This window comes from Scophthalmus maximus, chromosome 8 (assembly GCF_022379125.1).
Source record: "Scophthalmus maximus strain ysfricsl-2021 chromosome 8, ASM2237912v1, whole genome shotgun sequence".
Lineage (NCBI taxonomy): Eukaryota > Metazoa > Chordata > Actinopteri > Pleuronectiformes > Scophthalmidae > Scophthalmus > Scophthalmus maximus.
Window position 1 is genome coordinate 4,365,702 of NC_061522.1, and position 23,168 is coordinate 4,388,869.

Genomic DNA, 23,168 nt, shown 5'->3' on the forward strand with positions numbered 1-23,168 from the left:
AGTGAGCACTCCCATGTTTCATGTTGGTGTTTCATTATTATTGTTATTTAATTTTTTTTACAATTCCCTTGTACTTCTGTTGTTTCTCTTTGAAGCTTTGTTTATTTTAATCACTTTCAACGGCACATTTTTATATTCATCGACTCATATTGTGAGCTCTTTGTTCGACTCATGGGCTAATGTTTCACGAGGGATCTGTGTTGTATTTGAATGGGGTTTTTTTTCATCTCAAGTCTTGAGGGCTCCTTCCGTTCGGGGCACGAGAGATAATGTCGGAAGAGATGGGAGGTGAAGGCAGGAGAGCACAACTTAAACACACGAAGGAGAAAGAAAAGAGGAAGATGAAGAGGAACCGGAGGAGAGAGAGGCAGCGAATGAACTAACCTTTTTCTTTTAGACGGCCGAGCAAAGAGAATGTCAAATACCTGGTGACATTTGGGAATCCAACCAAGGATGATTGACACCAACTCTTACCTCTACGTATATGGGAGACTGGGTCATGCATACTAGCAGTGTGTGTGTGTGTGTGTGTGTGTGTGGACATGATTGACATGGTAAATTGGAAAGGTCAACTGGTGCTAGTGTTTGGTACAGACAGGCAGACAGCAAGAAGATGTAATCTTCCCAGAGTCCACATTAAAAAAAAAAGGTAATGGGAATGTGAGCCCTCAAAAAAAGACAAGGTTTGGCGGAAATACCGGGAGGACGAGTGTGGTGTTGGATGAAAACTAAGACTTGAATGTGTAAACCTGCTCACCGCTGTTTACATGCTGTGTGTAAATGATAGTTCTGGTCAGATTAACAAAGTTCGGCAGACCCCTGGGTGTAAGGAGAGGCGGCGCGCCGACTACCAAATGTTTTCATCCGAGTCTGTCTGGAGTTGCACCGAGATCCGGGGTCAACTCTCCAGTCAGCTTATTATTTTACTGGACACAACTTTGTGTGTGTGTGTGTGTGTGCTGGAGTGTGCGCGTGCAGATTGGTCTAGAGTCCTTGTGTTTCTCTCTGTGAATGTGTCAGGATTGGAAATGGGAGTGTTACATTTGTATAGCCATTGGTATGAATTTCAAATAGGTGTGTGTGTGTGTGTGTGTGCGTGTGTGTGTGTGTGCGTGTGTGTGTGTGTGTGTGTGTGTGAGAGAGAGAGAGGGAGATTGACAGGGTAAATTGGGAGTGGTAAGGATTCTGAGGTTGAACTCCGGGTTTAAAACAGCCAAGAGAGAGAGCGAGCGAGAGAGAGAAATAAAAAGAAAAGACTCAAACGCGTTGCTAAAAAAAGGATCTTCTCTCGCTTGTGACAGCGGATGCCAAAGTGGGTGGATGGGGAGAGCGGAGCGCAAGAGAGACGAAACAGGAGAATAGATCATCACCGAGGGGGTGAGGGGCTTTCTGGGTGTATGTAGATGGAGGGTGGAAGGGGAAGGGAGACCCGGCAGGACTAGGACTGTGCGTGTGTGTGTGTGCGTGCCTGCGTGCGTGCGTGTGTGTGCGTCGCATGGCGGGGGGAGGGGGCGAGTCACTCAGCGAACAGGTGACCCGCGGCTGGGGACCGAGAGGTCAGCAACCTGCACAGTTCAGCCGGGGAAGTGAGACATGACTCACATAGCAACAACAACCTCTACACACACAGAAGGACGGGATACAGCGTGTAGGACTGTTGTCCTGAGAAACACAAATACTGTATACAGTCCCTGTTGGACACACACACACACACACACACACACACAGAGAGAGGACACAGTGACCTGGTTGTCTGTAGGTCCTTCAGGCACTGAATGCACAATAGTGAATTCATGAATACGAATCATAGTCAAGGCTGAGACACACACACATACACACACACAGGCTCATATTTTCAAATCTGTTCAAACGTCAACTATATATTGAGTGTTTTCGTGTGAACGGCGGGGGCCAAGCGATGGCAACAGGAAGCCTATGTTTTCCACGGTGGTTCTCCTGCGTTATCAGTGCACACGGCGGCGATCCGAGGGCGTTTTCCGAGGACGTCCCCGGGAAAACAGCGACGGGAGTGAAAGTCGCCGGAGAAGAATGTGTTTAGTGGCTTTAACCTCGCGAGCGGAGGATTTGTTTGTATTCGCACACTAACCGCCCCGCTCGCACTTTCTCTGTTGTCCCCTGATGTCCCCATTGTTCCTCTGTTCCCAATTCGAAACTGAGGATGACTCAGTGTGACACCTCATTTGAATACACACCCACAGTCGTAGGCCCCCCAGACCAGAGAGCTTTCTCTATTTTGTGTGTCTCTGCTTGCATTTTGTGTGTGTGTGTGTGTGTGTGTGTGTGTGCGTGTGTGTGTGTGTGTGTGTGTGTGTGTGTGTGTGTGTGTGCGTGACCCCCTTCCACAATCTCCGAAATAATAGACTTCCCATGAAACGGCTGCTGAACAGTACGAACTCTTGTTCTGGTTAAATTGGTGTCTTGAGCTGTTTTTACAAGAGCATTCTTCTTCTTTACTATTGACAATATCACTAGACCTGTCACAATAATTCCGTTATCGAATTATCGTGCGATACATGAAAATGAACTCAATCGTTTGTATTGACCTCAATATCAACCATTGTGTCTAGAGTCCATGTCTCGCTGCTTCAGTCCTCTCATCTGATCTCGGCGTATGATTCATCTTTTAATGGTTTGGTCTATAAAATGTCAGAAAATATGGATTTATTAGCATTTTCCTAAAGGCAACATGTCTTCAAATTGCTTGTTTTGTCTGAGGCCAACGACCAATAGGCCTTTTACTGCAAGCTCACATGAGTCACTTTCAAAAATTGTCTTAAAATGACAATAATATTGTCTATCGCAATCATTTCTGGGACATTACATCGTGCAACAAAGAGTAGTTATCGTGACAGGCCTAGATATCAACACTTTTTGTAATATATATATATATATATAAATACCTGAACCTCAAAATATTAATCTTTATTTCAAACAGAAATGATAAAAAACAAACAAACTGTTTATTCTTCACTGTTTTACACGATGCTTTTGTCCTTTGTTCCTCATCAGCTGGCTCACTCACGCTTCATCACCTGTCCCATACTGCGTGTGCGTGCGCGCGTATGCAGGTGTGTGTGTGTGTGTGTGTGAGTGAGTGTGAGTGTGTGTGTGAGTGATGCACGGACTGAGCGAACTTTGCGCAGATGCGCTACGTCAGAATCTAAATTAAGTCCCTGAGGCACACGCAAACTACACACGCATACTCTCAGATCGAAACCAACACACACACACACACACACACGCACACACACACACACGCAGTGTTCAAGTGTTGAGTGAGTGGCTTTGTTGCTCTGTAGAAGTGTGAGGGGGGAAGTGTATTGATAGATGAATTGTGAATGTAGATTTTCTGCCAGTGGAATGTCAGTGCCATCATTTTCTCACAGCCTACAGTCTTGCTACCACCGAACTTATGACAAATACAGCGAGGAAGGCAATGGTGGGGGGGTAGATAGAGGCGGGAGAAGAACAGAGTGAATGAGAGAGACAGACTTTGTTGGCTGGCAGTTGATGGATGAGCTGCTAACAGCTCGTCCTCCTCTGGACTCCGTGATAACGTGGCGTTCTCTCTTCCTGCCTCTCATCCATTTGTCTGTCTCTTGACTTTTGTCGTCGTCGTCGTCGTCGTTGTTGTTGTTTTTTCTCTCTCCCTCCTTCTCGGGGAAGGGCGAGGTCTCCTCTCCTTGTTCTCCTCCTCAGTTCTGAGAGGCCCCTAGGAGCCACTGATGTGTACAAGCCTGTATTTTCTTGTGTATTTGCTAAACGTGTGTTTTTGCTGCCCCCCCCCGAGGAAACACATGAAATCTAAATGATATCTCACCTATGTTCTCCCCGTCTACTTCCTATCTCCCCTTGTCCAACCACTTCTTTTCATCCTATTCTCTCTGGCTGATGGACAGTTGGCAAGAAGAACCGTGGGTCAACAGGTAAAGAACCAATTTACATTTACATCATCTTCCCTGCTCTTTCTCTCCGGCCCCGTCTTTGTGAGCAGAGAAAAATATTCCTGGGACCCTCGGCCTCCGCGGTGGAGGGGAGGGGGGAGGTCAGAGCTCAGGGCTGCTCGGATAAATGCTTTGCTGAAGGTCACACTGGCCGCGGTGGCGTGTGCGGGCTGAAAAAAGATGTCTCCACTCTTCCGGTTTCAGTGTTTCTGCTTCACTGCTAGTGAGAGTAACCTGTAGCTCGCCACCTTTAACCTCACGGTCAGCGTGCTGCAGGCCTGCATCTGAAAAGGTAGCACAGTGAATGAATCTGATGGTTTGCAGCAGTGTTTGGCAAACTATTTGTGGTTCCCCGCCGTGCATATATATTTATATTTGCTGGCCAAAGACACCATTGCCACATTTGACAGTTTTTCCGTGCAGATGAGATTTCCTCGAAAAGCCACAACGCAAGAAGCTGTAAGTTGTTTCTTCCTCTTAACATTTTAAGACATAGTACCACAATCTAGTTAATGTTTTGTTTTGTTTTTTAAATATGGTGATATGTTAAAAAATGTCCTGCAGAAAATAATTTTTTAAAAATCAATCTGACGGAAAACCTTCGCTCATGCTTTAGGCCATTGGGTCCGGACCCCCACAGGATCATTTCTCGGGGTCACAGGTCGTGGTGAGAGAAAAATGTGCCTCGGAAATAGTTTCAACCACGGAATTGTCTGTGGCAGTGATGAGATCTGCTTCCGAATGGAGGTTACCGAGTGTGTTTGTGAGCACGGTTTGATCACAAGATTAAGAATGATGGCGCGGCGGCAGACCGCGGTGCAGATAAACATCTGACATCTCAGCCCCCCCCCCCAATCTGATCAGACGGGAGCTGCACTACTGCTGCACCCGTGGTGCGGTGCCACCAGCGAACCTCTCTGTGCAGGGGGCGGTGTGTAGGAACCAGCCTCGTTATTCTGGTGGGACTGGAACCGAGAAAAGGTTCCAGAAGCGACGCTTCACACAACCCGGGGTGCCACGTCACTCACTTTGGGAAAAATTGCTGACTTAACGGTACGGTGGGGGTGGTGGGGGGGGCGGGGGGCGTTGCAGTGGTACCATCCGTTCAGCACAGGAGATCTAAAGTGTGTCTGATATAGTGTGGCTACAGTCTTGGCAGGTGCAGGACACATTCAGAGGTGCGAGTTCCACTAAGGAAGCCTCGGCTGAGTGTCGGTTGCCTGTGGCTCGCTCAGCATCACCTGCAGGACAACGGCAAATGAGAAGCAAGAGCTGAAAGTCGTTTTAGATCCCTCTCTGGAGGAACTTTAGAAGGGTGTTATACATTCAGGTGTGCGTGTGCGTGTGTGTGTGTTTGTAAAGGATTGCACGCTCCCTTATTTCAGTGCAGCGAGGACGAAACGTCACCTCCTTGTGTCATTGCAGGTTTCGTCATTGCGCCAACAAACACTGCAACTAATGTGATACTCCAAATGAATCAAATAATCCTCCAGAGTCCTCCGCCGCCCGCCCCTCCATTACCGCCACATGTTCCCTGCTTCTCCGTCTTTCTCTCTGCCCGTCCGGCTGTCTTTCTCTCCCGTCCCTCCATCACTCGCGTGGCACGATGACAGAGATGGGGAGAGGTTTTGGCAGCTGAAGGGAGGGATGAATATTTCACATGGGGGCATCTCTCTCGGTCCTCGCGCTGCTTCCCATCGTCTGTGGCTGTCTCCCCTCGGGGCTCGGATCCTCTGCTCTTGGCGTGCGTGCGTGTGTGTGTGTGCGTGTGTGTGTGTGCGCGCGCCATGTCTTGACTTGTGGTTTCATATTGGCATTCTTAGGCAAGTGTAGTCAGACAATGACACTTAGCTGTCAGCATGAAGCATTAATGAGCTCACACACACACACACACACACACACACACACTCACCCCACTCACACACACACATGCACTATATCTCCAGAGAGATCAGTAAAAGACCACCTCTCTTCCCATTTATTTCTTGTGTATCATCCAAAAAAAACTCTTTAAAATAATCTCTTTCTTTTCTTTTTAAAAGAACCTCTCATTTCCAGCGGCCTTCCTTTCAGTCATCTCTCTCAAACTCTCACTCTCCAACTCTTCCACTCGCTGTTGTGTGAGTGCGTGTGTGCGCGCGCGTGTGTGTGTGTGTGTGTGTGTGTGTGTGCGTGTGTGTGAGTGAGTGTGTGGTCTCAGTGTGATGTCACACACATATCTGACAACTCTATTAATACACAGTCGGCTAACACCAGTCTCTCCTCTTGTGAGAATGGGTGTGTGTGAGGAAGGAGGGATGTGTGTGTTTCCAGCCCTCAGCCGATCCCTCTGCTCTCGAGGTCTCCTTAAGGCTTAAAACACACAGATTTACAGTCATAGAAAGATCATACACACACACACACACACACACACACACACACGCCAGAGGAAGTGTGGAGTGACTGGCACATTTAATGGCAGAACAAGCTGTAATCTGAGAATCCATTCAAAGAGGGATTATGGTCTAATCTGTGGATGGAATAGCCTTTCATCTCTCTCTCTCTCTCTCTCTCTCTCTCTCTCTCTCTCTCTCTCTCTTTCCCTCCCTCGCTCTGTTTATCCATCTCTATCTCCTTCCTGCCCTAAAGCTGCAACAATCCTTTTACCAGCCCTGTTCTTCTCCATCGTTCTCATCCTCGATTTAATTTGGGATCTTTCTATTTCCCCTTTGAATGACACACCCACACACACACACACACACACACACACACACACACACACTCCGACAGCTTTGTCACCTCAGGAGCTCTGATTGCGCTGATGAGAACATTGTCATGTTGAGTCACAGCCTCTTTGGTGCAAAATCATATCCGGCTCCAAAGCCCAACTGATATATATTGGTATCGGCCGATCAAAGATAAAGTGTGTGAATGGTGGAAATACATAGATGGAACAAAACAAAGAGAGAGAGGATCTCTCTGTACCAAATTTAGCGACTAGTTAATCTATTATCTCCACCCGAAAATTACCAATTACCGACCGTGTGTGTGTGTGTGTGTGTGTGTGTGTGTGTGTGTGTGTGTTGGCCCCTTTTTTCTCCCCCTATCATCACTTTTGATTTATTTTTAAACAGCGTTTTTAAAAATAACATATTTTAAGCTCCTCGTTCAATCAGCCCTTAGTCTCTAATTAATCTCTTCAGCCCCCCAACTTGTTCTGATTTCGCTTCGTTTATGCCACAGCCCCTGCCCCCCCTTCCCACCGTCACTCCCTCTCTCAGCCACATGGTGTGTCTCATTTCCTGAATGAGGAATCCACTAGAGTTAGATTGAACTTCTTGACGATCTTTACAGGGAGCCCTTTTAGCTGCCACAGCTTTTATAGACACACACACACACACACACACACACACACACACACACACTCAATAACTCTGTCTGCCAGTTTGAATATTTCTCCCTCTGTAAATTGAGGAAGACTAATGAACGAATGAATGAATCCCTGTTTAAAGAACAAAAAGGAGGAGATGAGTGGATGACGGGGGAATAGGGGAGGGAAGACAGGCAGCGGGGTGATGTGAGATGTGGATGGGATGAAGTGATCGACATTCCCTCAGAGAGAAAACGTGTGTTCGACACACCGACGGGAGAGAAAAAGAATAGAGCGGATCACAGAGCCATATGGCGTTTTTTTTTTTGCTTTTCCCCCTCTACTTCTACCATCATGTCTGTCACTCCAGGAAGAAGAAGAAGAAGACCATCTGCACATTTGCGCGTTTACCCATCTACATGTAAACTCCCTCTCCCTCTTCTCCCCCATGTTCTCTTTTGTCGTACCGGTTGTTCCCCAGCTTTGCTGATTTGTCCGTCTGCTCCCCTCAGACACACACGTTAACAGGTCGGTCTCATTATCCACGTCCGCTGCGGCCATTAAGGCTGCCAGTTCCTGTCTGACCTCTGACCTCTACCTCATGTCTGTGCTCACCCTGTGCTCTCTGTCTCAAATCGTGTGTGTGTGTGTGTGTGTGTGTGTGTGTGAGAGAGAGAGAGAAAGGCCCACTGACTATTACTTCCTGTCTTTCTAATACTTTTTTCGCTTCACTTATCTTCCCCTTTAATGGCTTTACCTCTACCCTGAGTTAAGGCATCAATGAGTGTGTGTGTGTGTGTGTGTGTGTGTGTGTGTGTGTGTGTGTGTGTGTGTGTGTGTGTGTGTGTGTGTGTGTGTGCGTGCGTGCGTGTGTGTGTTTGTGTGTACTTGTATTTCCCTCTTTGTGAGGACCACTTTGAGTTATAGACAGTTGAGGACATTTTGGGAAAATAGACTTTTGACCGTCCTGGTTAAGGTGAGGGTAGGTGATGAGAAATGGCCGCCTCGCTTGCCATACCTCAGCTCAGGGTAAATAAAAACTCCCACTGTGGACACAAACGGCGGAAGTGTAGAAAAAAACCCCACACGTGTGAAACGGCAGCCAATCGCGAGGCCCGGTTGAGTTGTCTGTGTTGCCAGCTCTTTGAGCAAAAGCCTTTCAGCCGTTAATATGTACGTAAGCATTTATCTCCACATTCACCGATCTATACACGCATTTGACACAGATTTGTTTACAGACTAACACAAATCTGATTACACACACACAAACGGATTGAGCCACAAGTTACACAAATCTCCTCTCTTGCAGATTCCTGTACGCATTTGCATATCTCAGCAGGCATTTGCAGATTCTTTCACACATGCACACACACACACACACACACACACACACACACACACACACACACACACACATATATAATACTGTACAGTATTGGCCCCATAGAAGTTCATGTATATATGTGTGTGTGTGTGTGTGTGTGTGTGTGTGTGTGTGTGTGTGTTTGTGTGTGTGTGTGTGTCATTTGCCTGTCTTCCTGTCTTTGCATGTCTCACACCGTGTAACAGTGGGTTAAGATTTCTCATCTCTTTACTCTCTGATTAAAAAGAGAAGAGGATGGAGAAGCAGAGGAATAAAGAGTAGAGTCAATCACCACCTCTTCCTCCTTCCCCTCAGAGGGGAGATCGTCGCCTCCCCACACCGTCTCTTCGTATCCCACTTCCTCCTGTTAATTTGCTCTCTCTTCTCCTCCCTCGTGTGAAATCTTCATGTCCAACGCTTAGACAGTGTGAATGCACGAGACAGCCGATGATGTTCATGCACACACATGTACATACTAATATTTGTTCTTATCGCACATTCCAAACAAATGCCGGTTCAAGTGTGTCCTTTTTCTGCGCGTGGGGTCGTTCATATCATAAATCACACTCAGAGCACACCGGTCCAAATCTTGCACACGCACGACCATATAGTCTCCCACACGCGGTTTTGGCCATAAATCATTTTTTTCACACGCCACCGTACTCTGTTCACGGTGCTATTATTGTAACTCACATGCACCATCACACTGTGTCCGATTCATTGTTATTCCCTGTTTGGTTGTTTTACTTCACACAAAACAAGTGGCGTGTTTGACGATATCGTTCGTAGAAGACAAATACTGTCATTATTACTATTATCCTGTCTCACGCGCCATCATGCGCTAATATTCTGTAATTCTCCTCCACATTTACCCCTCTCCTTAACGGGCAATACTCCATCATGGTATTGTATGTACAATATATTTCTTCACTTATTGAAGAGTCTTAAAATCACTCAACTCAGCCTCCTTGATAAAAGACACCGCAAGGTTTTGAAAATGCCTTGAATTTCATTTACAAAAGTCCCAATAGATAGGATACATGAACACAAAGTGAAAGCGGGGTTGTGCCTCTGCAAACTTTTCAGCTTCCTATCGTAACTGGGAAGGTCATTGTCTTAAAACAGCCCAAGTGTTGATTTGAGCAACGATTGGTTAATCCATCCATTAATCTTAAATTGCTTAATCCATCTATCTCGTGTATCTTTCTTATCTAGTTTAAGATGATTAAATCCATGAAATGAACTTCATCATCAGGAGGTATTATTGTGTACTGCAGGGAAGTGCACACAAAAAAAAAATCAGATATGCTGTAATAATGAATAATTATAGGCCGTTCTGTGCCTAGTTTTTAATCATACGTTCATATTTTGGCTGCTGTAACGGCGGAAAGGGATTTAATTTAATTCAGTGTGATAATAAAAATGGTCTTAAATTTATCCTCCCGGAATCTTGATATTTTCATTGAGCAAATTCGAGCGTGTCAAGCCAGACAGACACTTTATTGTTGTATTAATCTTGTGTTAACTCATTCCACTATTTATTTTGTTTATCAATCTCTTTTGTCCATCACTCCCAGAAGGCTTCAGTTGTCACACTGGAGACTTTGATCAACCTGTTGCCGAACATGAGCACAACTCTTATAATAATTATATACCAGATGGTCGCATCCTCAGAACGGCTGAAAACAGTATTGTCATTTAACTTATACTGAGGCGACTGCAAGACCAAAAAATCTAAATACGGACCCACATTCGGATGAAAGAGGCAGACGATTTTGTCCGTCTTTCTGTTTTTTGTCCGCCTCGCAGCACAGTCTCAATCACGACATCGCTTTCAGCCACAACAACCAGTCGGATGCCAGCTCCGTTCTATTAAAACAAGCCCGCTGCAGTTTGTAGACCGATCTCTTGGCGACAGGCCTTTTTCTCTGAAACCGGATCCCGGAACTTCTCAAAAAACTCCGCGGAATACACCCCAGCAACATTTCCGTCGCGGCAGGAGTCCTTGTCCAACCGCCAGATTATTCTGAATTTGGTTCAGTTCTAAAATTAGTCCCAGAAAAGCCAGCTCTGGTGTTAAAGTCGGGCTAAATCTGGACAGTGTGGCTGGTGTAAGACACTGTGGCGGCGCGTTTAAAGGTGTCTTGATGAGTAGAAGAAAGTAAGACTGTGTAGCATAAGTGAGTATAGCAGTGTGTGTGTGTGTGTGTGTGTGTGTGCGAGCGAGCGACGATTGTGGACTGCTGTGTGTGCACGAGTGTGATTTATGAGCTAAACTACCTCTCATATTTTCTCCCTCTGTCACAGATCCTGAGTCAGAGCTTTTGGCTCCAGCGATTGTGATTGGACCTAAAGACACAACCGTGGTGGCAGGGAGTGAGGCTACGCTGGAGTGCATCGCTAATGCCAGGTAAATTTATTTTCTGCACACACACACACACACACACACACACACACACACACACACACATACTCATGCACAACAGCTCACTCACAAAAAAACACACACACACACACTAGCATTGAATAATTCCTTTCTTGCTAGACAGCACTGTTTTCTTCCAGGACAATTAGAGGACACCGCCTAAACCCATTGCTCAGCGTTTCTCTTCCCACAGTATTAGTGTATACGCACACACACACACCTACACACACACGCGGAAACAAACACACATACACACACTAATACGAAGTAAACTTAAATAGAAGTTGTCCCATCTGACATCAGCAGTTAAGCTAAAAACACCCACAAATTTACAAAGGCTCATGCCAAGTACTGTTCACGCACACACACACACGCACACACACACACAACCTTAACCCTACCTCCAATTCAGCCTCTTTTTTTTTACCTTAACCATATAAATGACATCATGCTTGTTAGGACTCAGCTTTCAGTCCATGAGGACTGCCAGGTCAGTGTGTACACTGGAAAAGGTCCCGATGAGGCAAACACACACGCGCACACACACACACACACACACACACACGCACACACATCCTGACGCAGGTCCACAGTCTAGCCGGAGAAAACAGCAAATCCCACGTCAGCTCGTGAAAGAACCTCAGTTTCCACTCATCCCTCAGACACAGCGTCAGAGGAACCTGAGCCCTTTAGTCTAATGTGACTTCATGTAAAATCATTCTTCTTTAGATTTTAGTTTCCAACTGGATAGAAGTACTTTTTATATATTGGGTCGGCATGAGTGCAGCAAAGCTATATGTAACATATACATTAATATATCCCTGTGAATTTGCTGCCTCTGGTGGAGCCACAGTTGCTTCCTACTAGTTGATGCACCACAAGTGTCATCAGTACTTTTACCTTTTGAAAAATACTCACAGAGGCCTATTAGTGTTTTTTGGTTTTTTTGTAATAACCAGTGATCGATGCAAAGGAAATGGCGCTGGCGTTGCTTTGAACAGATAAAAGCACAGTCAGCCGGGATGATAACAGCAAAAAGTGATGTCCTTCGCTCTTCTTGTTCACCACCACGTGTGTTGAGTTTCTCTCTGTGGAAGGTTTTTGTTGGATCACTGTGAGTTACTCAAGCCGAAGTTCATCGGGCGTCTTCGAAGGTCCTGTACACTTAGTAGCACTTAATGTACAGCATGAAAAATGAGAAGTGTGGTCAGACAAGACTTCTTTTTTGCCCCCATTTAACGCCAGATCATTTGCTATTAAATGTGCAGACGAATCAGCACCGAGTCTCCTGTATTTTCCTCTGCCCAGAACAATCCTATTCCACTGGGACTATTTCCGATATCAGAGAAAATTACTCGGGAGAGATAATTCTGTACCCGGAGAGCAAAAGAGAGCAAACTAAACCAGTGGAGTTTGCGAGAAAGGAAGAGTGTGATCGGTAGAATCAAGCGCTGTATGCAGGTCCCTTAACCATCAATCAGTCGTGGGCACGAGTGCAGTCCTGCTAATCTACTAAAACAGTTAGTAGGTTGGACTGCAAACAAGCCAGCGGACCTAATGACGAGAGCCGGAAATCTGCTTTACAGTTTAAGATTCTCTTGTCGAGGACGGGACGCGCTGAGTAGGCACGTCGAGATTGTGACATATCTGCTTCGCGGTGAATTAAAAAGAGTTCTTCCTCCGGCTCCGTCTTTACCTCGAGGTGTTTCATCTGACAGACAGAAGAGTGGTATCCTCCCAACTGGATCAGACTTTACATTATTTACGAGTGGACCTGGTTGCATATACGACAAATCGATAACCATAATAGTAGTGGTAATAATAATAATCAAAGAAATCTATTTTTGAAGTATCACTCATGCTCTGTTCAGGCAGTAGTACACACCTCAGTCATTTTAAGTGATGGTTTATGAGCTCAACAATGCTTTAAAAATCCTTTTGCTGATTTGGATTAATTTATAATGCTTATTGTTATAATTATTATTATTATTATTATTATTATTTGGGCAAATGCCGTAACTGAACTCTGAGCTAGTCCTTAGCGGAACACATCTGGAGGAGAGATCCAGCTGCTGATAACGTAATCAGCTGTTTTCAGTTGTTCCTTCTGATAAATTAACAGTGTAAGAATGAGAATAGATTAAAGTGCCGTATTAAGATGAGATAAGACTTTATTAATCACTCGGCAACGCGGTAGCTCTCAAGTACACACACAAAAGAATGTCAAAAGCATAGCGGTGCTGTTGTTTAGTGTTACATGAAGAGACCCCCCCGTCCCATTTCTCAACATCCAGAGGAACTGACTGAAGCTCCTTCATGCTGAGTAGAGCCGACTGCTCTGATATATGCACTGTCATCCCTCATTTCCTGCCTCATTGACACACAAACTGATGGATTTAATATGTTGTAATTGCCTTCTGTCACTCTTTCGCGTTTTTCTCCGATTTTCCACACTCCTCCTCTCCTCTCCTCTCCTCTCCTCTCCTCCTCTCCTCACCCCTTCTCTCCTCTCCTCATCTCTCCTCTCCTCACCTCATCTCTCCTCTCCTCTCCTCTCCTCTCCTCTCCATTCCTCTTCTCTCCTCTCCTCTCCTCTTCTCTTCTCACCTCATCTCTCCTCTCCTCTCCTCACCTCTCCATTCCTCTTCTCTCCTCTCCTCTCCTCTCCTCACCTCTTCTCTTCTCACCTCATCTCTCCTCTCCTCTCCTCACCTCTCCATTCCTCTTCTCTCCTCTCCTCTCCTCTCCTCACCTCTTCTCTTCTCACCTCATCTCTCCTCTCCTCTCCTCTCCTCTCCTCTTCTCACCTCTTCTCACCCCTTCTCTCCTCTCCTCATCTCTCCTCTCCTCACCTCACCTCTCCACTCCTCTCCTCCTCCCCCTCCTCACCTCTCCTCTTCTCACCTCTTCTCTTCTCACCTCACCTCACCTCTCCACTCCTCTCCTCTCCTCCTCCCCCTCCTCACCTTTTCTCTCCTCTCCTCTCCTCTCCTCTTCTCTTCTCTTCTCTCCTCTCCTCTCCTCACCTCTCCTCTCCTCTCCTCTCCTCTTCTCTTCTCTTCTCTCCTCTCCTCTCTTCTGACCTCACCTCTCCTCCTCCCCCTCCTCTCCTCTTCCTCTCCCCTCAGGCCGGTGGACAGCCTCGTGGTGTCCTGGAAACGCGATGGGCGTCGGCTGGCCAGTGGGCGTCGGCTCAATATCCCCGCCCCCACCTCCTCTGACACCGGGTTATATGTTTGTGAAGCGTCGCTTAGCAACAGCACTGCTAAACCTGTGGAGGCAAGGGCTCAGCTCACCGTGATGGGTAAGGAAAAAGACACTCACTCACTTAGTCAAACACACACACACACACACACACACACACACACACACATACAGTACATCGCTGTACACGATTAGCCACAATCATCCTGGACGGGCCTGACCCATCGAGGAAAAATGTTTCCCAACATGTACCATTAATTCCTGTTTTCAAGTCGCTCTCGCCTTTTTCGTGTACATGTTTTGCTCCGGGCTCCGTTCCCACTCCGTTTCTTCCTCCATTCATTCTCACTTTTCTCCTGTGAGTGCGAGTGGAAAACCTCAGGCGGGGACTGTCACCTCGCAGGAGCTGAACCCGTTGTCCACACTCAGCCATACGCCGCTCCACTGCGTACCGCTCGGGGAACACGCACGCTCCACCACGTGTCATCACAAACCCACGCGCACGCGGGACCCCGACGCTCGCACGCAACAACAGAGCGGCCCGGCAGACACTCCCGCCCGTTTTTTTTTTATTTATTTCTTGCCCGGCAGATGAATCCGTTTTCGGTCCCTGGAGACGCCGATCAATAAGAGAACGCTGAGAGCAGCCTCGAACAAGAGCGCTCCCGTCACAACCCTGTCCCGCCCCTTCACGTGTGCGTGCGTGCGTGCGTGTGTGTGCGTGTGTGTGTGAATAGAAAACAACACACACGTAGGCAGGGAGCATGTGATTGATGAAGCCAAACTTTTCTCGCCCAGTTCGTCAGCGTCTTTTTGATCTTCTCCCGAGCGAGGGAGCAGCTGACAGGGAGCGAGAGCAAACTACCCGTCTGCCTTGCAGAATGCTCAGTAGTTAGAAAAGACCTGCCTGAATATTTATCCACTTTCTCTGCCCTCCGCGCTATCTACCACGTGTCTGTAGCCTCTTCCCCCCCCCCCCTGTCCTTCCCTGCATGTATTCATACATGTATCAGAGAAGTAGACACTAATGAATACATTGGCACCGATCCTCTTTGGAGTGTGGGCTCAGTGGAGCTCGGTGCAGTGAAAGGGATTCCTAGACAGAATAGTGTATGCGTCGAAAGAAAGGGAGAAAGCCTCGAAGGTACTCATTATTCAATTTCATTTCTTTTTGTCGGTCCCGATCCACATATCGGAATACGTGTGACACAAAAAAAATCGACCAATATATCTGCTGTTGTTGTTCTCCAATCCTTGTTTTGCAGGCAGGGAGCAGCGAATCCACCATTGCTCAAATCTCTCTCACCGCAGCCCCCCGAACGCGCCGAGATGTGCTTTGTTGCATTTGTAACGCAACGAGGTCCTCGCGCTCACCTGACTGAAGGGGATTAACGCCACGCGTGCGTTATCGGTGTCGCGCCACGCGGCTGTTTTTTCATCTCTTGTTTTTCCCGCCCTCCCCCTCGGCGCTCGGCGCTCGGCTCCTTCCCCTGTCAGGCCAAAAAAAAACTCCACCGTGCAACAGCGAAGATAGGGCGACGCCAAGTTACAACCAAACAGTAAAGGACTTGTAGACGTGAAGGTGTTGACATGTGGAGTAAATGTTGCGCCGACGCGGGTTTCTGCGGCGACGCCGTCCTTATTCACACACACACACACACACACACACACACACACACACACACACACACACACACACACACACACACACACAAAGCCTCAAGGAAACGTATTCTCTCGCTTTCTTTAAAATACAACAGCGTTAAAACGTAGTATGTTGCCTTGGGGGGAAAAAAGTACACAAGTAAAGCTCCCATTAAAATGCCTTCTCCTCGTTCAATAAGAATTTCATGTAATGTAAAACAAAAAGCCAAAAAATAAGCGGTATGCACATTCATTATTTTGTGCAAACACTGGACATTTTCGTTTTCCTCAAAGTCATTTCTCAGTGAACGGGTGCCACTGCTGTGTGCAGCCACTTTTCCCAGAGCTGCCGGAGCTGGAAATAAATGATCTAGTGCGCTGGGCTCGCCGCGTCGATACCTGCCGCTAAATATTAACAAATGTTTGCGAGCGACACAGAGCACATGCAAGGAGGAGGTGATGTGCAGTGACGCAGCAAAAAGGCATTCATACCGGCGTTCAAATCGACGCAGTGTTTAGAGCGACTCCGGTGGAGATGTTTACAGGGAGAACAGTTATTGGCAGAGAAAATTGAGTAATTTTAAAAAAAAAGGGGGGGGGGGATTGTTTCCCCTGTGGAAACTAGGAGAATGTGTTTTTCTGTGACTGTGTGAAACCTGCCCTGCAGTGACACTCAATTAAAAATGGGGGGGGGACCATTTTTATTCTGCACTGTTGGGATCTCTACTCCAAGTTTCTTCTCTACTAAAGAATGATTTCATGGAGAGGGCAAACTCCCAGCTCTTCTTTCTAGATATCGAATGATGGAACATGTTGGACATCGTTTTTTAGTGGTAGCAACACGTTGCACGCTTTGTTGTTTGTTGTTTGCTCGACATGTTATGCCATACATATATTAATACAGAATGTGTGGGGTTATTTTGATGCTTTATTTAATGTCGTGTTCAAAACGTTTGCAGAACCACCGTCCCTGACTGCCCAGCCCAAGAGGAGGGTCTTGGCTGAGCTGGACAGGAGCGTAGACATCCCCTGCCTCGCTACAGGTATGTATGGTGTGTGTGTGTGTGTGTGTTGTGTGCTAGTGCGTGCATTATGTGTGTGTTTTTTAAAAATAACTAGGTTGCCCCACACTGGAAGGCGAGGCGAGACTGTCAGACTCCCCCCCCCCCTTTTTCTTTCATGAACATTTTCAATTTGTGCATAAAAATGCTTTGCTCCGATGGAAAAGTTGGTTTATCAGTAAAAGCAAAGTGCAACTCATTGCAACAGATTCAGTGGATAGGTCGTGACGTATACCTGAGGAAAAAAATTGGCAACAATGGAGAGAGGAACACATCGCGTTTGTGGAGCGGTTCCTCAAATTAAAGGATGACGCAAAATATTGGCAACGCGTTTCCCCAGTGGGTTTCGAGCATTGGCAGATTGGACGGGCGCTTGCTGCGCGCTCTTCTCCCTGTGACGCTGTACCTCGTGCTGTACCTGGCCTGAGAATCACTGCCCCCCCGACTGCCAATCCCAACGCATCCAGTTCCCAATGTCCCCATAACAAATGAAAGAACACGCATTGATTTGTACTCGCCGGAAATTCTGTTGAAATCTGGGTTCACTTGGAAACTTGAGAGTGAGACGAGACACGGCGAATTGCAGGCGCCGGGGTCGGGGGCGGGTAAATCTGGGGGAATTCCCCCGGTGGGCCGCTTCACTTTCACTTCACTTTCGGGCCGGTCGGGGGGGGGGAAACCTCGGACAATTGTCCTCTTAGTTTATCTTCTCTTAGGGTTCACCGACAGCGAACCCTCTGCATGGCAACAGAGCAGATGGGTCGTGCCATCCGAGGGAGTTCTCCCCTCCCAGATAGAGCTGGTTGGGTCCATATAGCCCGTCTTGTCCAAATAGCATTCTCAACATTATTGGCACATGACACTCCCCGGGCTGAGAGCGCGTCCCCGCCCCGGCCCTGGTGAGTTGTACAGACGGCGTTCACTTCAGCTCGTCCTCGGCGCTGCTCTTTGGCTCAACCGCCCGCTGCCCGGGGGCTTCGTCAAGGTGACTCTCGTCTGAATTATGACATCATGCCGGGGGTTCTTGATGTTATTCGGTGTCCGTGTGGCGTTTGAAGGCTTCCTGAACAGTGACACTGTACTTTTGGCAGTGTGAGCAGATTAACATGCCGAGACCGAGCCTTGAAAATTGCTCTTGTTCCCCGACGCTTGTTTTTAAATGGATTACACTAAAACACTGTTTTGAGCGAGGATGGACGCGGCACTAAAAAAAAACTGCAACACACACACACACACACTGAGCGAGTCTATGTCCTTCCTCAGTAATCTGATACAGTGGCAGTGTAATTAAATAGCCGAGGCCTGAGGGCACGGGGAGGGAGAGGGATGGAGGCTGGGAGGAAGAACGAGGAAAAGGGAGAAAAGACAGATAGAGTGCAGAGTGAGCGAGACGACGACGAGGAGGAGGAGGAGGAGGAGGAGGGGGTCGAAAGATATTTCACACGTGTCTGTGAAAGCTTGACACCAACAGAGTGAGGGGAAAAAGTTGCGGAATTCTTTCCTCCCTCAAACACCCACGCACGCACACACACACACACACACACACACACACACACACACGCACAACCCAGAGTGAAGGGTTGAAACAGAGTAATTGCACGAGCCCCCTGTCTGTCATATCTGCCATGTCCATCAGCCACGTGGGTGCTGATACTGTAGATATTCGGCCGGCGTGTTGCTCTTTCCCACATCTTTTATTCAGCATGTTTTTTGGCCCCTGCTGCCACCCTTACCCTGCCGCCCACACCCTCCAATCAATATATTATTAGCGCTCATTATGCCCGCATGCATATTTATAGGGACCGAGTGGATGAGCGTGAAGAAAGATTGGACGAAAAAGAGTGTGTGTGTGGCTGTTTTACTTGGGGTTTCTGCTCGTCGAGTTGCTCAGCAGCGAGGTCAGCTGGCTTGTTATTAAGGAAACTGGCACGTTAATCTCCCTCTGTGTGTGTGTGTGTGTGTGTTTTTTTCCCCTTCTTCCTTTTCTCGTGCACATGCACATTGTGTAGGCGTTCCCCAGCCCAGGATAGAGTGGTACAAGGACGCGGTGCCTCTCTCCAAACTGGCCAACCCTCGCTACAAAGTCACCGCCGCCTCTGGGCTGACGGTGCGCAGGGTGCAGCCGGGGGATGGGGGAGTGTTCCAGTGCCTCGCTCGCAGCGCCGCCGGGGAGACCCAGGCTCACACACAGCTCCTCGTCTCCAGTGAGTTTGTCTGACGCGCCGTCGCCAATCAAACACACACACACACACACACACACACACACCTACTGTGTCATTGTCTGTTCCCCCTGAATATCGAGGACCCCCCCCCCCCGTCTTTTATTATCTTTCCACTTCACTTTGTTTCTCATTGATCGTTATTCACTCTGCGACTGAACTCCTTATTCGTCTGTGTCAGTGACTTTATATCAGCTCACGCGTGCTCTAATTGGTTTTTAGGGCTGCAACTAAAAAGTATTATCAATAATTAGTCTCCAGATGCTTTTTTCCCGTTGATCATTTGGTCTACAAGGTGTCAGACAATTGTAACAAATGCCCCTCACGGTTTCCTAAAGGCCAAAGTCAGCCCGATGAATTGTTTGTCTTCCCAATTCAACACATCAGAACCTAAGAACATCTCAAATGTTAAGGGGTGAAGCTGGAAGTAGAGAATTCTGGGCGTTTTGTTTAAAAACCAAATTGAACAATTCATGAATTACCAAAGTAGCGGCTAATTATCTTTTATTCGATCTTCTAACCGATTAACCTACAAATGGTTTTAGCTCTGTTGTCTGGACCATACTTCTGTATCCGGAAACCCGGAAATAGACATTTGCCGCCCGCTGTCCTGTTTTGTTTTGGAAAGTAAGTTTTGAGTGGAGTTACATGTCCTCAGTTTTTCTGGGTGTTGAAAAAAAACAACAACACCATTTTGTTGTTGTTGTTGTTGTTGTTGTTTTCAAATCAAGTGAAAGTCCTCCTCGAACGTTCTGCCCTTGACTCACTTGATGCTTCGCAGTTCTTCGGCGGCGTTGTGTCTGTCTCTGTAGACTCTTACGTTCTGTTCAGTGAGCGTTTGATTGTAATTAAAAGTCCCCGTGCAGTTTCACCACCTTCCACATTTATGCATGAACACGTTCTACAAAGTAATGGATAAAGCCTCCATTGATCACAGAGGGCGCATTCGTGTTTAGATCAACACCGGGGTTCTTTTCTTTCTCCCATTCTTCTGGGTTTCTCTCTTTCGCTTAACTCTATTTTTCCATTTCCGCAGCCGCCTCTCTTGTTTTCTCCCCTCTCACGCTCTGGCCCTGTGTTTCAGGTGTGGCCCCGGCGTTTACATCCCCCCCAACTGACCAAACGGTGACGCACGGCAACGCGGCCTTGTTCAGCTGCCAGACGAGCGGAGCTCCGAAACCTGCCATCACCTGGAGGAAAGGTAACGGAACACCCTGTGTGTACACGCTGACACAGACACACTGACAGACATGATGTGTTTGCAATTGAAAACATTCCCCAACTTAAAGGTGACACATTATTCAAAAATCACTTTGAACAACTGGTTCAGATTCCTCTCCCACTGTGATGTCACAGTCGGACTCTTTTGGGGGGTAACCCCGCCTTCCAGTGAAGGGGCGTGGCATCTCCTACACATTTTGGAAGCGGTTGACCAATCACAACAGACTGGGGCCAGCTGGCCCCTCCCCTTTATCGCGAGGGGGCGGGGCTAAAAGAAATCCAGGCGTTTTAGACAGAGGGTGAAAGGAGGAGCTGCAGGAGTGGGCAGTATGAGAAGACTGATGCCTTTTCTGAACATTAGAGCATGTGAACATTTTCAAGTGGTCACCCAAATTGAAAGTATGAACTTGAGTATGAGCATCATATGTCTCCTTGTATTACTTTCCTTCACCTCAAGGCTATTTTATGATTTCCCCCCTCTCTCTCTCTCTCTCTCTGTAGGACTGCAGGTCTTAGCCAGCGGCTCTGTCCAGGTTGCCGGGTTCACACTGTTGCAGTCGGGCGGTTTGCAGATTCAGCCAGTTAGCTTCCAGGATTCCGGAGAGTACACCTGCACCGCCGGCAACTCAGGGGGAACCATCAACGCCACCGCCACGCTCACCGTCTGGAGTGAGACACTCTATACTCACAAAACAACAAATACATTAAACTGCTCAATATACATTTACCGAACAGACGGAAAACGGACGCGGAACAGTAATTTATCAGCGGCTGTCCGATCGCATTAGCCAAGGCCGGTGAGCAGCAGCGGGATTGGTTATTGACGCACTGGGCCAGTGCAGTGGTGAAATAATCATCCGATTGGTCCAGTAAGAGGATGATTGATAAACTTATGGTACATGTATCGATTAGCTGATATATATGTACATGTATCCTGGCAGCGTCAGCTTAAATACCATGGAATCAATCTGAAGCAGCATAGATTTGAATGGGCACATTCTAAGTGAGACGGTCTCACGTTGATTCCAGAGGAGAATACTGAGCCCCTCTCAATGTTTCCCTTCCTCTTCTTCTTCTTCTTCTCTCTCTTTGTTCTTTTGGTCTCGCAGCTCGTACAGTCATCTCTGTGCCTCCGACAGACAAGCGTGTTATCAAAGGAACCACTGCCGTTCTGGACTGTAATGCTACACATGACCCCAGAGTCAACACCAGGTCAGTTTTTATGCTTTATTGTACTTATCGTATTAACACCTGATACTCCCCCCCCCATGTGCTATGAATGCATACTGTTTGAAGTACACGTTCACCGCTCTGTTGCAGCTTCAAGTGGGACCGCGGCGGCGTCGCGGTCCTTCCGACCAGCGGGGGCCGCGTGTCCGTGCGCCTGGGTTCTCTGACGATTGGCCAGACGTGGTCGGGCGACATTGGGGACTACACCTGCACCGTGACGTCGCGGGCCGGCAACGATTCTCGCTCCGCGCGCCTGGAAGTCATGTGAGTCCATGGAGTCGCGCAAGCCGTCTGGAAAAACACGTCGCCTTCTGTCATTTCTGCCTGTGCTGCTTCAGAATCCTCTGAGAAAACACAACAGAAACAGATGAGCATAATTCTCCAAAAAAAATAAAATAATCTCTCTCTTTAGTAAACTTTGAAGCACATTTTGGGGCTCATTCGACTTGATTTAATCATGTGCATTGTATATTATCTTTCATATTTTCAAACAAAAATGTTCCTCGTTTCAGAGCAGGCATTCATCCAAAAATAAACAAAGGGTGAATTGTTTTCTTCCCCGTGATTTGACACTAACGATGACTTTGACTTTTTGTTCGGCAATCAAGAAATAACGGCCGATTCCGACGCCGGGCAATCCTGGTGATTAAAATTGCAGATGTGATTGGCAGGGAGGATTTGTTGAGCATAAAACAAAAAATGATTATGAGTATGCGGAACACAATTTAGGGAAAGCAGCAGATTGGTGATTTGGCCTTATAATTGCCAAATATATAAATGTTTCCCTGATACATACTGTTCGTACAGTGTGTTGGTGTGCATGATTGCATTTAAATTTTTCTTTTAACACATTCCAAACATGCACCACTGTGTGTACCACGAGTTCCTGATGCTCAGATGACTCACACACGTACTTCAGCACCGCCGGCGTGAGAGAAGTGTCACCCTGTGGCATTCATATATTCATATGCACTTGTAGAATATACTTTTTTTTTAAAGGCACTTGTGTGATATATTAATACAATTGCAGGGTGGGTGAGCGATATAGAACACGAGTCCACATCCTTATAAATTATGGAAAGACAAGAGGTTACACGATGTCAAACTCTGGGAGAGGGAGCTGATCTCTGTTTTTGGCTGAGCGAAAATATGTGGGGGAACGGAAGGGTGTGTGTGTGTGTGTGTGTGAGAGTATATGTGCATGCATGCATGTGACTGACATTCTCGTTAGCTCAGTATCAACGGGTCATAGAGGGTAACAGACGCTGGCGTCTGAGGAGACAGACTAATTACCAGCAGGTTATTGGTTCAGCTCCCACAAGACCCATCCATGTGTTAGTCAGTGAGTGTCCGTGAGTGTGCCCGTGTGAGTGTGTGTGTGTGTGTGTGTGGGCCGTGCGAAGGTAGTTGCTCTTACATTCTTTAAGCTCATCTATTAATTAATACGACCATGTCAGCTCAGAAAAGGAAACATCATTCTCGTTTCC

General features: G+C 47.2%; 1 protein-coding gene across 2 annotated transcripts in view; it reads left to right on the top strand.

The window, feature by feature from the left end:
- LOC118312688 (protein sidekick-1-like) overlaps nucleotides 1-23,168 on the top strand; it is a 224,814-nt gene that overhangs the window by 134,397 nt on the left and 67,249 nt on the right. The window contains exons 6-14 of one of the 2 annotated variants that reach the window (XM_035637508.2): nucleotides 3,921-3,947; nucleotides 10,985-11,087; nucleotides 14,231-14,406; nucleotides 16,910-16,993; nucleotides 19,021-19,215; nucleotides 20,315-20,431; nucleotides 20,953-21,120; nucleotides 21,561-21,663; nucleotides 21,772-21,945. In XM_035637508.2, the coding sequence (XP_035493401.2) occupies nucleotides 3,921-3,947; nucleotides 10,985-11,087; nucleotides 14,231-14,406; nucleotides 16,910-16,993; nucleotides 19,021-19,215; nucleotides 20,315-20,431; nucleotides 20,953-21,120; nucleotides 21,561-21,663; nucleotides 21,772-21,945 (1,147 nt within the window). The remainder of the gene's footprint in view (nucleotides 1-3,920; nucleotides 3,948-10,984; nucleotides 11,088-14,230; nucleotides 14,407-16,909; nucleotides 16,994-19,020; nucleotides 19,216-20,314; nucleotides 20,432-20,952; nucleotides 21,121-21,560; nucleotides 21,664-21,771; nucleotides 21,946-23,168) is intronic. The other variant, XM_035637509.2, reaches the window with a different exon arrangement.